Source organism: Mastigoproctus giganteus, chromosome 10, assembly GCF_048544385.1.
Source record: "Mastigoproctus giganteus isolate SK-2022 chromosome 10, ASM4854438v1, whole genome shotgun sequence".
In the NCBI taxonomy this organism is placed as follows: Eukaryota; Metazoa; Arthropoda; class Arachnida; order Uropygi; family Thelyphonidae; genus Mastigoproctus; species Mastigoproctus giganteus.
The window spans coordinates 42434214-42450591 of NC_143584.1; the positions used below are offsets into that span (position 1 = coordinate 42434214).

The window sequence follows — 16378 nt, forward strand, 5'->3', positions numbered from 1 at the left end:
ATAAAAAATAATCTATAAGCTCTGCACAATAAGAAACTTACCAGTAAGCGGTCGAACTAAATGGAAATTCTCAAAAGCTGACTGGAATAAATATGCATCCAGCATTACACTAGATGATGATATTATCCAGCATCACTCCATAGATGACTCCGTTAAACACATCACAAAACAAAGGTTGGGAGCTTCTGCTAGTACCATTCCTGAAACTTCAATTAAAGGATCCAAACACAAAAAATTACTTGTGGAATTCGGCACGTAACACTGCTAAGGGAGAAAAGAACAAGGCATGAAATCAGTTCCGAAAAAAATACAACCACTGCCAATCTCATTATCTACAAGAAACGTAAAGCCCAGGCACATTACATACGGCGAAAAGCTAAAAAAAGAATCTTGGATTCATTTTGCTTCATCTGTCACTAAAGACACGAGTGCAGGACTCTAATCTAGTGGAAAATAAGATGCCTTACTGGAAAGTCTCCATCAATTCCTTCCTCAAGCATTGTCTATAAAGGATAGGAGGTAACCCTTCCCAAGGATATTGCAAACATCCTTGCGGAATCTTTATTTCACCATTCTGCATCAACCGCATATGATCCAATTTTCCTAAAAGCCAAATGAATAGCTGAAAAATATAAAATAAATTTCAGAACGAAGTTAGCCCTCTCTTATAATGAACCACTTACCATGTATGAATTAGAAGAAGCTTTAAAAAAATTAGCCAATAGTGCACCTGGTCCAGATGGCATATACTACCTAATGTTAAAGAATCTAAATGAGAGAACTCATTACTTTCTCTTAAAACTTTTCAACCGAATAATTGTTGCAAATTACTTTCCCCTATCTTGATGACATTCTGTAGTTCTACCCATTCCAAAACTGGGAAAAGACCAATCAGACCCACATAATTATAGACCAGTCTCACTTACTTGCTGCTTAGGTAAGACTCTGGAAAAATGGTACATAGTCACCTCACCTGGACCATACTGCAAGCTGAAAAAAGACATACCCAACCAACACCCAGGTATCACACTAGGCCTAGCCAATGATATGACTAGGGAAAGAAAAAGAATTGCCACCAAGCAGTGATGACAACTAGGAGTTTCCTACTAAATGTGTCTTTCGTTTCTCCAAAGCCACCTCCCTGGTTCTCTTCAAGAATGCTCGTGACTTTCATAATAAATGGACATGATTTTGATTGAATTTGTGTTTATGGGCGATGAGAATGTGTGTACACATGATTGTGATGGCGTGCTGTGTATACATGAGCGTATAAATAAATATGTCTTGCAGCATCTTGAAATACTGTTCTGTAAATATGTTTACTCTCTAATATTTGTGCTTGTGCTTGGAGGTGCATGTGTGTGATTGGGGAGAGAATGTTCACAGCATGTATACATGTGTGAATTTTACATGTCCTGAATGGAATGGGTTGGGTTTTACTTTTTTGTTTCAAGCTCAAATTGTCATCCTTCCAGTCACTTCCAATAAAAACTTTCTCTGTTTTGAGAGAGAGAGTGACCTTAGCCTGCAAAAAAAAAAAAAAAAAAAAAAAGCATCTGTTGTCCAATACTCATGGTGTTGTAATGAAAGAAATGGAAATTTGAGAGCAAAAGAATTCCCCCTGAATGCACCTTTAATACACATAAAAATAAAGTAAAAAAGTGTGCTGTCTGCATGTGGTGAAATAGCTGTGTGTGTGGGAAGCAGGCCCACCCCCAACTGAAGACTGCTGTTCAGGGCAATTTCCTGGGAAGCCCTTATTGTCCTTTCTCAGGCAGCATGGCATGGGATGCAACCTACAGTTGGTCTGATCAGTGTAGGATGTCAACTTTTCAAAAACCACCATAAAGCCGATCCAAATCCCCACATATTGCACCCTATACCAATGATTTTCATTCCCCTTTAATTCCCAAACCTCTCCCTCTCCCTTCCCAAACTTTCTCCTGGTGGACATACCACCCTAAATATGCTGTTCTTATCATTCCCCTACCCCTTTTTTGTCTTGGTAGGTGGGTTGCCTTCACAGGGGCACTCCCTCTATTGCATACTGTTCTGTTTTCTTGTGGAAAGCATTCCTAACATCCCCCTTCTTTCTCTTTATTTTTTTGTCTCAAGCTCAAACTGTCATCCTTCCAGTCACTTCCAATAAAAACTTTCTTTTTTTTTTTTTTTTTTTGTATTTGTATGGGCCTTCCCTGGCAAACTAGCTGTGAGCTGGGGTTCACCCTGTCAAAGACTTTCGTGACACCTACAGAACCAGCCCATCTCCTCGTGGTAGTGGACAGTCAGTATTGGATCCCTGGTTCCCAGCTGCTAAGAGGCCGGATTAACAACATATCAGTACAACCCAACACTAACTACATTATGCAAACCACACAATAACTCACTATTCTGATTTTTATAGACCAGAATAGTGAGTTATATTGCATCTCAAAAGTGTGCTGTTTTGGAGGGATCCCCCAGTACCCCCCCTTGATCTGTAAGACTATATATTTTACACTCTTTCTTTTTGAAACGTATTATATTCCCCATATTCAAATTCTACATCCCTTATATCTGAGTGACACCACGTCTCTGATATTCCCAGTGTCTGTATTTGATAACTTGACTGGCACTTAAAATTCCTCAAAAATTTATGCATTGTTTTGCATAAAAGTATAAATTCACCTGTTCTTACTCTTAATTACCCTAACACAGCACATCTTTTACTTGTTCCATGACAACTGACATCCAGCCTTGAAATCCTGACACCTTTTGCTTTCCAGGCTGCTGCACGTTCCAGTAGAAGCAGTGCAAGAAACACTTTCACCTCTGCCTGTGGCTATTATTAATCTATTAGTCTGTGTCCCTCCCCCAAGCTGCAATTTTCCCACTCTCCTAACCCTGACTCGATAGCATCAGCAAATATTCTTATATCCTTTCTATTTAAGTGTATCTCCCTGTAGAATAGTCTCTCCTGCTAACAAGCACAGACTATTCTGAGAAAAATTCTATCCCATGAGTCTTGCGTAACAATTTGTCAATCAAGTTGTCCCTCTCTAGGGACAAATTGGTTGACAAAGCTCTCATCATTTACTCCCTCTTATCATGTCTAGACAGAATTATTGACACTCAGATTTAACCATAACTCACAACTTTTTCTCAGCATTGCCCTGTGCTTATTAAGTAAGTCCACGTCTATTCTTAATGTCACTAGTGCCGATGCTTACAACAATATCAAGCACCTCCGTAGCCATGTGGGAAGGAGCAGCAGTGCATATCACACGCTTCTTGATTAGACCAGGGTTCGAGCCCATCACCACCAAATATGGAGGATGCGGAAAGGTCAGGGAATGACCACCGCATATCCCGGAGCAATATGGCCTTAGTTGCTAATACTCCTAAAAACCAAATAACAACAACATAACAACAACAATATCACCTTTTTTGCCTATAAAATGTGAAGTCTACTATACAACTTTATCTACTTTTGCCCCTGGAAAACATACCCTAGTCCTATTCCACCTATCCTTTTTGCACCATATATTGCCCATTTTCCTGACAATAGAGGTACTGACAATAACTACCTCTGTAGGCCTTGGTAATTGCCAGTGTGTTGCTTGATGCACAAATGTGGGCTCTTGGGTTGAGTTCGGCAGCTGAGAGCTTGAAGGCTGAATCGTGTACTCTTGGCTGTACCCTTGTCTGAATCGTGTCCTGTTCCCAAGCAGCACATTTTATTAGGCCGTGATTCATAGGAGAATCGACCCCCCCAAACCACAGCAGGTCCTGCTATCCATTGCTTTGCTTTTCTAGTCTGGTACATGGTTTCTGTTTAAATTCAGTTTAATTTGACAATACTACACTAAGTTAATATATTCCTAAATACAATAACATTACTCTATTCACCACCAGTTAAGCCGTAATAATATGTATTACTCTATGTTATATATCAAGTTTGCATTATATGTATTATGCTGTATTGTTACATTTGTAAAGTTATAAGTAAATTATAATAGATTATTTAATTGATGCCAACCTACATGATTCAAGCTTTCAAGATACCTATTTACCACAGCTAAAACACCAGAATTCCCTTACCAAGCACACAACAGCATAATTTTCAAGGAATCAGTATTTCATGTAATCGAACTGTGCACTTTAATATTGAATCCATATTATTATTTCCAATTTTCATTGAAGTTTCTTGTAAAATTTCATTTGAAATACTAGTATATCGATAAGAAGATTATCTATATGAATGTTTTTATAATTTAGACTATTATTATATTGGGGTCGACATTATACCATGAATGATATATGCAGTATATCATTTCAGGAATATTATACAGTTGTTCTCCCTTATCCATTGATTCAGTTACCTGCGGTTAACCACAAAAAAAAAAAAAAAACAGAAAAAACTTCACATGTACTACTCACGTGTCCAATACGATGCTTCCCTTTATTTTTTACAATGTCAGTTTTAAATCGAATAGCTTCCCTTTATTTTTTACAATGTCGCATATGGTTTGGTCACTAACATTATAATAGTTTTTGATTTAACAGATGCACTGTTTTCAGACTTTTGAATAGTTTCAAGTTTTTGTTTAATTTGAAAGCACAACTCTTGCATTTGTCCATCATTTTTGCGATTTATAAACAAAAAAATAGTTACTATAAAATTCCGACCTTCCTGACATAAATAACAAAACAAAATTGTCCTTTTGAAGTGCGACAGAACACAACAGTCGATGTAATGCACTAAATGAAACTAAACATTTGGTCTTTTTTTTTTTTTTTTGTTTTGTTTTGAGCGGTATGTGTATGGGGTTGCAAGGTAATAGATAACTAATCTCCCAATGACGTTTTATAATGGCAGTTATTGTCGCTTATTTATGACGCAAAATATCTGTTTATACCTATTCTAGTTATTACTTGAATTTTATGATTTCTGGTTGTTTTTTTTTTTTTTTTTTTTTTTTTTTTTAATAATTTTGAGTCTTGGAATGTCCCGGTAAATCGAGAGTCTACTGTACTTTATTATTACCGTATTTAATGCTGATAATACTGTGTGTTTAATTTATCAATTATATATATGGTCAATAGGTGTTTGCTTATATCCGCGGTTTCAGCCATCCATGGTAGGTCTTGGAATGTATCCCCCGCAAATACGGGGGGGAGTTACTGTATATAGAGATTCTTGGTCTACAGGAAGTAGCTATAGTTGGGGACTCAAATGTTAGGTAAGTGGGAAATATATTGTTCAAAAAGGAGAGTTAGACTAGGATATATCTGCCAGGGGACTAAATTAGATGATGTTGTAGAGGTTTTAAGAGTCATACAAAAAGGTGATGTTCTATGCTTTGGAACTAATGATATTAAGAGTAGAAGATCTGAGGATTTAACAAGTACAGAACAATATTCAGAAAAGTTGTGAGTTAGGATCGAAATTGAAAGTGTATCAATTCTACGCAGACACATTAGGAGTATATATGTGATTAGAGCTTTGTCAATCAATTTTGCCCTAGAGGGACTATGCAAGGTGCATGAATGATATTTTTTCTCAGTGTGGAATGTGCTTGTTAACATGAGAGACTTTCTGTGGGAATGGGAGAAACTTAATTAGAATGGGTGTAAAAATACCTGCACCCCTTGTAATTAAGTGTAATAGAAGTTCTATTTGAACATGCACAGCCTGGAAAGCAAGGTATCGGGGTTTCAAAATTTTCTGGTTGTCCTCATAGAACAGGCAAATACATAAACTGTGATAGGTTATTTACTAAGAGTAAAAACAGTTGTTCTAGCAGTAGTGTAATACAAGTATTACACTACTGCTAGAAGCTTATAAATAATATGAAGTTGAAATATTGATCAAATCATCAAATGCAGACATTGTAGGGATATCAGATACATGGTGTCATTCAGATATAGGAGTTCAGAATTTGAATATGGGGAGTACAATACATACAGAATGCACACACAGAACTAGGTGGGGGGAGGTTATGCTCTTAATTAAGAACCACATAAAATCTAAGTAATGCATTCAGTATACATGTGACCAGCAATGTTGAGTCACTTTGGAATAAGTGTATGAACAACTGTATAGACATATAAGAGTGTGCCAGTAATTCATAATGTCTTCTAATTGGGAACTTTAACCTTTCAGGTATTCACTGGACCTTGTGGATTGGTCACTCATACTGTAGACATCTACATCCAGTAAATGAAATAATCATCCAGTAAATCCACACAGACTTTTGTTGGTTTATTGGATGATTAATGAATGTTTCTTACACAAGCACATTAGAGAGACAACAAGAGAGGGCAATGCTCTTGATCTGATTATCTTCAATGACTCTTAATGTATTTAGAATCTGCAGATAATAGACCCACGAAATGGCAGTGATCACAATGTGTTGATGTGGAATTTCATTAAAGATGTACCTACTGTTCAAGACAAAGGATACTTTCCTAAACATACTTTCATCAGCAGTCTTAGACAGTTTTTAAAATTCTATGCTTTGGGCACATTGATGTAGTTACCAACAACAAATTCTAAATGGGAAGCATTTAGGGATGCTACTATAGAAGCTACTAGGCTTTACCAACTAAGAGGTACAGTTCAAGTCTTAGACCTAAATGGATGGCAGATGAATTGATGAGACTTGTGGCAGAAATGAAAAATGCATAGGATGATTGGGTGATACATAAACTTACAGTAAATATAAACTAGTCTGCAATCAAGTGACAAAGGAGGTTAGGCAAGCTAACTTAGATTATGAGGTGTCTCTGGCAAAGAATGAAAAGTAAGGCAGCAAAGACTTCTTTATTTACTCTATGTAAGCAATAGAATGAAGGGATAAATCATATTGGTCCACTAGAAATGAATGGATTAACTATTGATGATCCTGCACAGGTTACACACAAACTGAATGAGCATTTTGCATTTACAATCACACATGAGAATGTTTTAGAGATGGGGATGCCAGTAGCAATCCAAATTAATGTTAGCATTAGTAGAGGCATATGATGCAAGAAAGCAAGCTTATATAGCATCAGCCAGAAAAAAAAAAAAACAAAACTGCCATTTCACCTATACATTCACTCCAAACCTTTGTCTAGTTCTACCTTGAATTTATTTAAGCTGTCAACTTCCACAATGAAGGTGGAAGTTAGTTCCAGCAATCAAGAGCAGTGCCCATTGATTCTCTCACTCAACCACCCTTTTATCCATAGCAGCAACTTGCCCTTAATTCCATATTGCAATTTGTACAATAGTCTTCCACGTGCAGCAGTATCAGAAGATTTCCTAAAATCTGAGTATATGATATCAAAATTATTTCAGCTCATATGTGACCACATCATAATATCCATTCAAATTGGTCAGACAACACCTCCCCTTAACAAACCCCAGTGCTGTGTTTGAACTATAACTCCAGTTGAACTATAACTCCATTTCAGATGATTAGCAGATGATACAAAGTTTGGCAGTGTAGTTAATCACAGTAATCAGGGTATTCTACTGCCACATGACCTATATAAATTTGGCACATGGGCATTATAGAACTGGCAATTGAAGTTAAATATTGACAAATACAACGTACTTCAAATGGGGAGCAGTAATCACAGATTAACGTACCAACTGCGTGGTACCATTCTCAGGATAGTAATGGAAAATTCCACATAATGGAAAAATCTAAGGGGTAGGGGGATAATGTGCAGTCAGTATTAGGTTCTCTAATCACTACAAACAGTCTGCCAGGAGAGCTGATGGGGTTTTTCAATGATATACAAGAATTTCAGCAGGGATAAAGGGATAATTATTCAGTTGTATAAAGTACATTAGTCTGTTGGAAGGGTGCAGAGAAGAGTGACGAGATTGATGTGTGGTGCAGAAGGGTGCTTAACCAGGAAAGGCATCAGTTTTGCAAAATGCAGCAGCAAGAAAGCAAGTTTATCCATCGTCAGCCAAAAAAAAAAAAAAAAAAAAAACACTCCCATTTCGCACCTCCGTTCATTCAAAATACCTGTCCAGCTCAGCCTTAAATTTATTTAGGCTATCAACTTCCACAACAAGGGATGGAAATCTGTTCCACCAACCAACTACCCGCTGGCTAAAGGCAAATTTCCGCACATCTATCCTACATCTGTCTTTCCGCAATTTGAATTTATGCCCTCTCAGGTGATTATTCTGAGCAAGAGGAAGAATCACATCAGCATTGAGCATGCCAAACCATTCAATGCTTTATACACCTCTATCAGATCACCTCGTCGGTGCCAAGTCTCCAGACACTGTAATTTGTAAAACTTAAGCCTTTCTTCATAAGAGCAACCCTTTGTTCCATTCACTAATCTTGTTGCCCTTCTCTGTACTCGTTCCAACAGCACTACATCCTTCTTGAAATGAGGCCTCCAGACCTGTATACAGTACTCGAGGTGTAGCCTAACCATTGCCTTATACAAGGGAATAATCACCTCCTTATCCCTGCTAGAAAAATTCCTGTATATCATTGATAAGACACCATGAGCTACTCTTGCAGCCCGTCTGGTGTTGTAGAGGTGGGTATTTTGAATAAATTCAGGGAAGAAGGTGAAAACTGTTAAAGAGGATGGACCATGGAAATGGGAAGTGTTACTTTTTTTTTTTGCTGATGCTTATAACCATGCTTTCTAGCATCATATGCCATTGCTACCACTAATACAATGCAATATAATACAATTTTATTTATCAAGAGAATTCGTTTACAATAAATGAACTTGTTAAGAAAGGTAAATTTCTTGACAACAAGTTGTAATTCTTCCTTTACAACAGTTTTGTATAAATTTGTTATCTTACAGAAAAGACTATGAAGTCACTACACATAGTATATTCCACACTGTAAAAAGAGGTAGTAGTTTATCTGCATATCAATTCTAATCTACTGTGTCATTGAGTATCAAGAATTTTCTTATTATGAATTTTAATTTGGAAATGGGGTAACTTCTCCTGAGCCTGAAATCAATGCTAGCCAACAAGTTGCTTATTATATTCATTGTGTGCCTATCTCCAAATCTATTTAGTATCCTAGGGTGAGGCAAAGTAATTATTGCTTTTGGGTTCCTTAAATTTTGAGACATTTCTTTGCAGATTCGACTCTTCAAAAATAGTGTTAAGGTTTTTTAAGAATAGATTTAACTTCAGTTTTTGTACTGGATACAGTATTTTATGTTTCAACAAAAATTGCCTTCTCTTGTACAGGTCATTCCAAGAGTTTAAAAGTTTCAGAATCCTATTCATTAAGTTGTTTATTGCCCTTATTTCTGTTTTATTTGCTCGTGCCCATATATTTACTAAATAATGGAGTTGGGAGTCCACTAATGCATAAAATATGGTAACTTTTGTTCTAAGATTTAACTTATTCTTAATGTAGTAGAAAAAGCACACATAAAATCTCATTTTTTTTGTACAAGTTTTTTATATGCATTGTCCAACTTAGACTGTAGCCAATCCATAACCCAAGGTAACAATTATTTGAAACTTCTTCCACAGTTAGACATTTGCAATTCTTGAAATTCTGATCATGTAGGCAATCATGTTTGTGCAATTTGATAGAGAATGTCCAAGGTTTGATGAGGGGGTCTTATTACCAAAAATTTTGTTTTTTCAAAGTTGAGTGCTAATTTATTATCGTGCAACCAAGTTTGTAAATATATTGCATCCTGTTGTAAATCATTCTCCATTTTTGTTAGGTTCTTTCCTATTGTATATAAGATTATATCATCTGCATAAATTTTTATAAAGGAGTTCTTAATTACTTCAAATATGTCATTTATATAGAGGTTGAACATGATTGGTCCAGCATGTGTGCCCTGAGGTACTCCTCCCTTTACATTATAAGATTTTCCCTTTGTATTTTCTACTTCTACTGTTATTTTTCTCTTGGTTAAATAATTTGCTAGGAGTTGATTGAGTCTTCCTTTTATACCATATTTCAATAATTTCTGTTGCAATATTGGGATATCAGTTAGGTCATATGCTTTGGTCAAATCTATAAATAAAATCAATATGAAGTTATTGTTGTTTAAATGTAAGTTTAGAGAGTCTACTAAGTTCTCTAATAATGTCTGTGTGCTCTTGCCCTTCTGATATGAGAATAGAGAGTTGTTTAACAGTCCATATTGATGTAAATATTTGCTTATATGGGAAAATATATAATTTTCTATTATCTTATTTAAAATTGACTGTATTGTTATTGGTCTGTAATGGCAAAAGTCATCAGGTGGTCCCTTTTTATATATAGGAATTACCTTAAATGAGAATAAATTTGTAGGATAGCTTCCCGACTCTAACATCTGTGCTATTAGCTCTACAAAGAGAACAGAGAACTGTTCTTTGTTTCTCTTTACCTCGGTTACTGTAATATAGTCCAGTCCATAAGATTTCTTGTTCTTTAATTGTTCTATAATTTTAAGAATATCAGTATAATGTGGAGCTAAGACTACACAAGTGTTCATTATCTGAGGAAGCCTATCTTGTTGAGTAAAGGAATCTTGGCAATAATGTATTAAATATCTGTTGAGATCTAATACAGCTTTGGCAAACCTATTTGCAGCCTCATATTGTTTGTTTGCACCAGAAATCTGTTCTACTAATGTTTTAATTTGGTTTCCCCTTGACTTTTTCTTCCTTGTACTTAACATGTTATTTATAATGCTCCATCTATCCTTTTGTATTATCTGCTTATCCATGAAAAGATGATTGTAATAAGTGTTTTTTTGCTTTTTTATCATACCTGTCACTTTATTTCTGAGTGTTTTATAATTGTGATAATGTTCTTTCTTTGATGGACAATTTGTATAATGCCTGAAATATTTATCCCTTTGTACCATTAGTTCTTCTATTTCTTTAGTCATCCAAGGTTTCCTAAGCTTAAACTTGCTACTCCCAGTGTTTGTGTTGTTGGCTGTGTGATTAACTTTTCTCTCTGTTTTAAACCTCGAATTGTTTATAATTTGTATTATCTTATTTGAAAAAAACATTTACATTTGTTGTGTAAGATGCTTGATCTTGTATTAACATGTTTTCTATGTTCTGTTTCAGTTTATCTGTTGATAAATAATTTTTCTTCGTAGCATTTGTTAATTTTATATCTTCATATGGATGTTGTTTTGAATACATATCTACTATTAGTATACATGTTCTGTGATCTGAAAGTTGATTTAATAGTATGTAGGAATTAGCGTTTCAACTTGATATTTGTAATTAGGTGGTCCAAACAAGAGCTGACTGTTCTATTACCCTCCATCCTTTGTATTTATTCCAAATAAGGTATGTTCAAATGCATAATTGTTTAAGATTGCAGAGTATCTGGGTATCACATTATCAGTTCCATCGGTTAGTAAATTAATATTGAAATCTCCTACTAGTATGGTCTTATCTGTTTGTATGTCGTCCCATTGCAAAATAATGTTTTCTAATTCTATTAAGAAGCTGTTTATTGAATCTGATGGTTGCCTGTAAAAAGCACAAATCATGAATGTGTTTTCTGGGTCTTCTCCTAATAATTTGACACAGCAGTTTTCACAAGACTGAGTTAAGTGGTAAACCTGTATTGCCCTAAAGTATGTTCTATAGTATATTATTATTCCTCCACCCCTTCTCAACTCTCTCAATGTATAGACCTTATCATAATCTTGTATGTTATAATTGGAAATTTCATCACTTTTTATGTTAACCTCTGTTAAAACTATACATGAGATATATTCTTTCATTGCATTTATATATTGCAAGAAGTTAAACCAATTTTTTCTTAGTGACCTGATATTTAGAGCTACCATAAAGAACTGTCTTTTTTATCAATTATAAGAGCTTGAATATTTTGATTATTTATAAAATGTAAAGGTGAACTGAAAATCTGTGATTCCTCAAAAAGCATACCTGATGTCTTAATTTTACCTTAAATCTAGATTTCTGGAAATTTCAATTATTCACAATAAAAAAGTCTATTTTATAAACTGCAAATCCTTTGAACTCTGAATTCTAATGGTTCTTGAAGATTCATTCTTCTTCACATAAATTTTGCCATGTTTTTGCCATAAAAATTTGTAACTGTGAGTTCTTATTAATTGTTTTGTTTCCCAAAACAATTGCTTGAGGTGGGCTGTTAAGTGGTCATTTATGTAGATTGGGATATCGCTATTGTTCTGATATCTTTTGCTGTTAGTTGGATCTCCTTTGCTTTTCTCATCATTTTTCCTTTGCCACATGGTTTAAAAACTTCACAATTAGTGTTGGCTTGTCATTTGTTTTCTTATTGTTTGGTATGTAATAATAATAATACAAATTGCAATAATTATAATATATTTTAATATGAATGAAAATATACTTGAAGTAATTATTCTCTCATTATTCTAAATTATTCTAAAGTAATTATTCTAAAGATTAACAAAGCATATATTTTTCTATACTAAAATAACTCAAAATAGGCTTTGGTATGTACTTTACTAAAGCTTTTTAGTTTTTGATATTATTAATATTAACATGCTTAATTTTCAAGTTTTCTTCAATTCTGTAGACTAGAAAATGCCAGCTGAAAGAAGATACCACCCGTCATTTGCTGATATGTTTCTTGTGGGTGATAAAAAATGTTGATGACAAAGTCTTAAAACAGTGGTGGGCAGATCTTCCTAGTTATAGGCTCAATCAACTCTTAGAAGTACTGTTTATTGCTGTATCTTGCTTTGAATATAAAGTATGTAATAGTTTCACTGTTTCATCTTTTTTCCTTTCTTTTTTTTTGTTGCTAAAATTATAAAACTATTCATTCAAGTTTTATTCAGTTTTGAATGAAAATTTTTTTATATATCGCCATAAGTAAGGTTTGTGCTTTATTTAAAAACTCCAGGATATGTTATTTTTCACAATATATAAAAAATATGCCTCTGTTAGTTTAGTACTCTTTGGTAAATGTAAATTAGTCTTATTAAAGTTGATAATTATTCCTAATGGTGTTATAAATAGTGGTCAGCTTTCTCCGCATATTATGAATAAAGTATAAAAATATTAACTTAATGAAATATAGGACGTTAAACCATACACAACTGCCATCACAACTTGCACAAAAGATCTATAACCTGGTCTGCATTTCTTATGTGGTCATACGAGATTAGCACATGTCTAGAGCACAAGATGATATCATAGAGTTACAGATTTTGAGGAGTTTGGGCCGTTTCTAGAGAGTAAGAATATAGTAATAATCTAAACTCTGGCAGCTGAGTAGTGGTGTTGGAGATTGGATGCAGAGGAAGATTGTTTTCTCTTTGTGAATAGTCTAGTTATCCATGTAGACTAGATGTTTTTTGCTAGTGCATTGGGATGGCCTTAAAAATGTGTATTCATTTTGAAACAGCTGAAGGACATCATTAAGAATTAATAAACACATTATGCTATGTTAGAAGGACACTGCAGTAATTTAGAAAACTTGACTTAACTGTTTTATATATGCAAAAAATTTCAGTACTCTTTGGTTCCCTCATGATTGGCAAATATCATAAATATTGAAAAGATTATCAACCACTTAAATGATGTGCTTGATGAACCTAAAACAAAGGAATCGTAGGGCTCTAAATTCCTGCCTTAAAGATGCTAGGAGATATTCCATCATGAATGATTGGACAGCCTAAGAATTGTATGGGCTTACTTGTATTCTGGAGCACTGAAGCCCCCTCTTGGCTGTAAGTTGTTGCAAGCATTTAGGAGAGGGAGGAGACCTTAGTATTTCAGCTCCAGCGCTGGATTCCTTCAGAGAGAGTGATTGTAATTTTCAGAAGCAGGAAGATCTAACTGCCAAGTATTCAGAACATGGATTGTGACCTGGGAAAACATATACCAGATGGCATTTGCTTGTAAGACTGTGATTGCCAGTACTCTCCAAAGTTGAGAGGTAGTGGGTCAAAAATTACAACAAAATTTATAGGGATCAAATTAAAATGGAGGTAAGTAGGTATAAAAATTTGGTTAAGTTTCTATGAATTCTTTAAAAGTTATAGTAGCAAATTTAATCATGTGCTAGCACTTTCAAATGTACTTAATTTGCTTACTTCATAAGAGAAAATTCCAGAAATTGGCCAACATAAATTAAAGTTTGTCCTCTATGGATAAATAAAATCATATCCATTTTCTACTTGCGAAGTTAATCAAAATCAATTTCATAACTCTTTAAAAAAAAAAAAATTTTTTTTATTCAGGCTGTAATATCTGCTGTATCGAATTCTTCCACACCAACAATATAAACAATAGTCATGCCCAAAAACATAGCATAAGACTGGGAAACAGTAGTTGAAAATAACTTGCAAAAAAGAAGATAAATATTTGCTGATGAGGTCACTAAATCGGTAACACATCAATTGGGAAAAAATAGGAATGCAGTGAACACAGAGAAACGTCCTCTGCTCTGTTCCCATAAGCTGAGCTTCTGTTGGTAAATGAAACCTGGCATAATTTCTTGGCATGCAGAAGGAAAAGCAATTACTCAACTGATATAGCAGCTGACTATAAGTTAGGACTAAAAAATCAGTTATTTGTAGTTCCTTAAGCAGTTCAGAAATGATGCCAAAATCAGCATATTACAATTATGGATCATATGGTAAAGAGATGACCATTGATGTCACACAGTTGAAAATGAAAATTACAGAAAGGGAAAATAGAATAGAATTTCTGCAGAGCTCGATGAAATTGTTTAAGATGCATTACATGTGCAGTGCCAAAAGTGCCCCTACCAATTCTGCCCAGCTAAGGTAAAGAAAGCCCACATGAGAAGCATGCAAAAGTTCGATGAGATTTACTGGTAAGAGTACTTTTCCATAATGGCATTTGTCTTGTTGCTCACTCAGTAAACAGATGGTGGGTATTATCGGTCTGGAGTAGAAGTTGAATCCCACGGGAGCTTGAAACCCTCCCGAAGTGGAGGGGGGTAACCTGGCCTTTTTTTTTTTAGAATCACTAATTGAATCACGAACAGAGTCATATTGGAAGTTCTGGCATAGTAAAAAATGTTTGTAACATAGTTTCACCAGTAAAATTTTTCGAAGTTTGCCATGCTTCTTTGTGTGGGCTTCCTTTACCTTTTTTTTTTTTTTTTTTTATTCTTCTTCTTCTTAATAAGCAATTTATCCACTAGTCCACCAGTGATTCTAAAGAAAAAAGGTTGGGTTACTCCCTCCACTTTGGGAGGGTCTCAATCTCCTATGGGATTCAATTTCTACTCCAGACCGATAACACCCACTGTATGTTTATTGAGCGAGCAACAGTACAAATGCCATTACGGCAAAGTACTTTTACCAGTAAATTTCATTGAATTTTTGCGTACTTCTCGTTTGGGCTTTCTTTATCTTTGCCTTCTGCCCTTAGTATGCAGACTACCCAACCTAATACAAATAAAAAAGCAAATAACTATAATTATAAAACTAGTGACTGCAGACCCGAAAACCAGCAATGCCATAATAGAAGCCAAAAATTCACTAAGGCAGAATGTCAAAAATGAAAAGTTAAAATATGAGGCTTATACAGGGATTATAAAGGGATTATAATAAACACAAATATCAAGCCCTGTCAATAGATCACAGACTTGGAAATCCCTGTGAAAATACCAAAAAAAGCTGTACCATAAATAACAGTTATAGAGCAGATAAAGACCTCGCATCTAAAGAATTTTTATTACAAAAAACTTAGAGCTGCATGGTGTCATACTTGAAGAAGTGAACAAAAACTGCCATAAGTTGGATTCTGGAGGTTTCTTCCAGAATAAAGCAAACATTAGCAAATGAGGAGGAGCATTGTTAGTTGGGCCTTTTGTGAATTTTGGAATTTTCTGCTTCTCATAAAATGTTACAAGTTTCTGGGATCTTAGCACACTGCACCAAACTGTTTTAAAAAGGAAATAGTTTTGTAGTCATTGTGCAAAGAATTCAGTGGGGCAAAGCAAGAGAGTTCGGTCTGTGGCAAAGCAAGACAAAAATGTTAAATTTTAACATGCTTTGCTGTAAATGGCAAATTTAGTGATCATGTTACCATTCTTTATATTTTATATTTTTGATAGGGCATACTATTCACCTTTGGTTTTTAATACACAGTCAACTTTTTTTTAGAAGATCCTACTAAAAATGTGCCAATGGAGGATAAAGACTGAGATATGAGAGAGAGCCTTGTTCACACTTTACTTTCACTCTTCTGTCAGTTGCATTTTTTTGGAAATATACATGGAGGGAGTTGTTCCAGACCCCAAAAGTAGAGATCATTAATGGATACCGGCTGGGTAATGTGCATCTACTGATGTTTGTAGTAGTAGTAGTGGCAGGTGATGCAAGAAAGCAAGTGTATGAGCTTATGCAGCATCAGCCAAAAAAAAAAAAAAAAAAAATT

General features: G+C 34.8%; 1 protein-coding gene across 1 annotated transcript in view; it reads left to right on the forward strand.

Annotated features, from left to right (window-relative positions):
* Zir (dedicator of cytokinesis) overlaps positions 1-16378 on the forward strand; it is an 869757-nt gene that overhangs the window by 448390 nt on the left and 404989 nt on the right. The window contains 1 exon segment of the mRNA XM_090382918.1: positions 12534-12710. Coding sequence (XP_090239044.1) covers positions 12534-12710 — 177 coding nt within the window.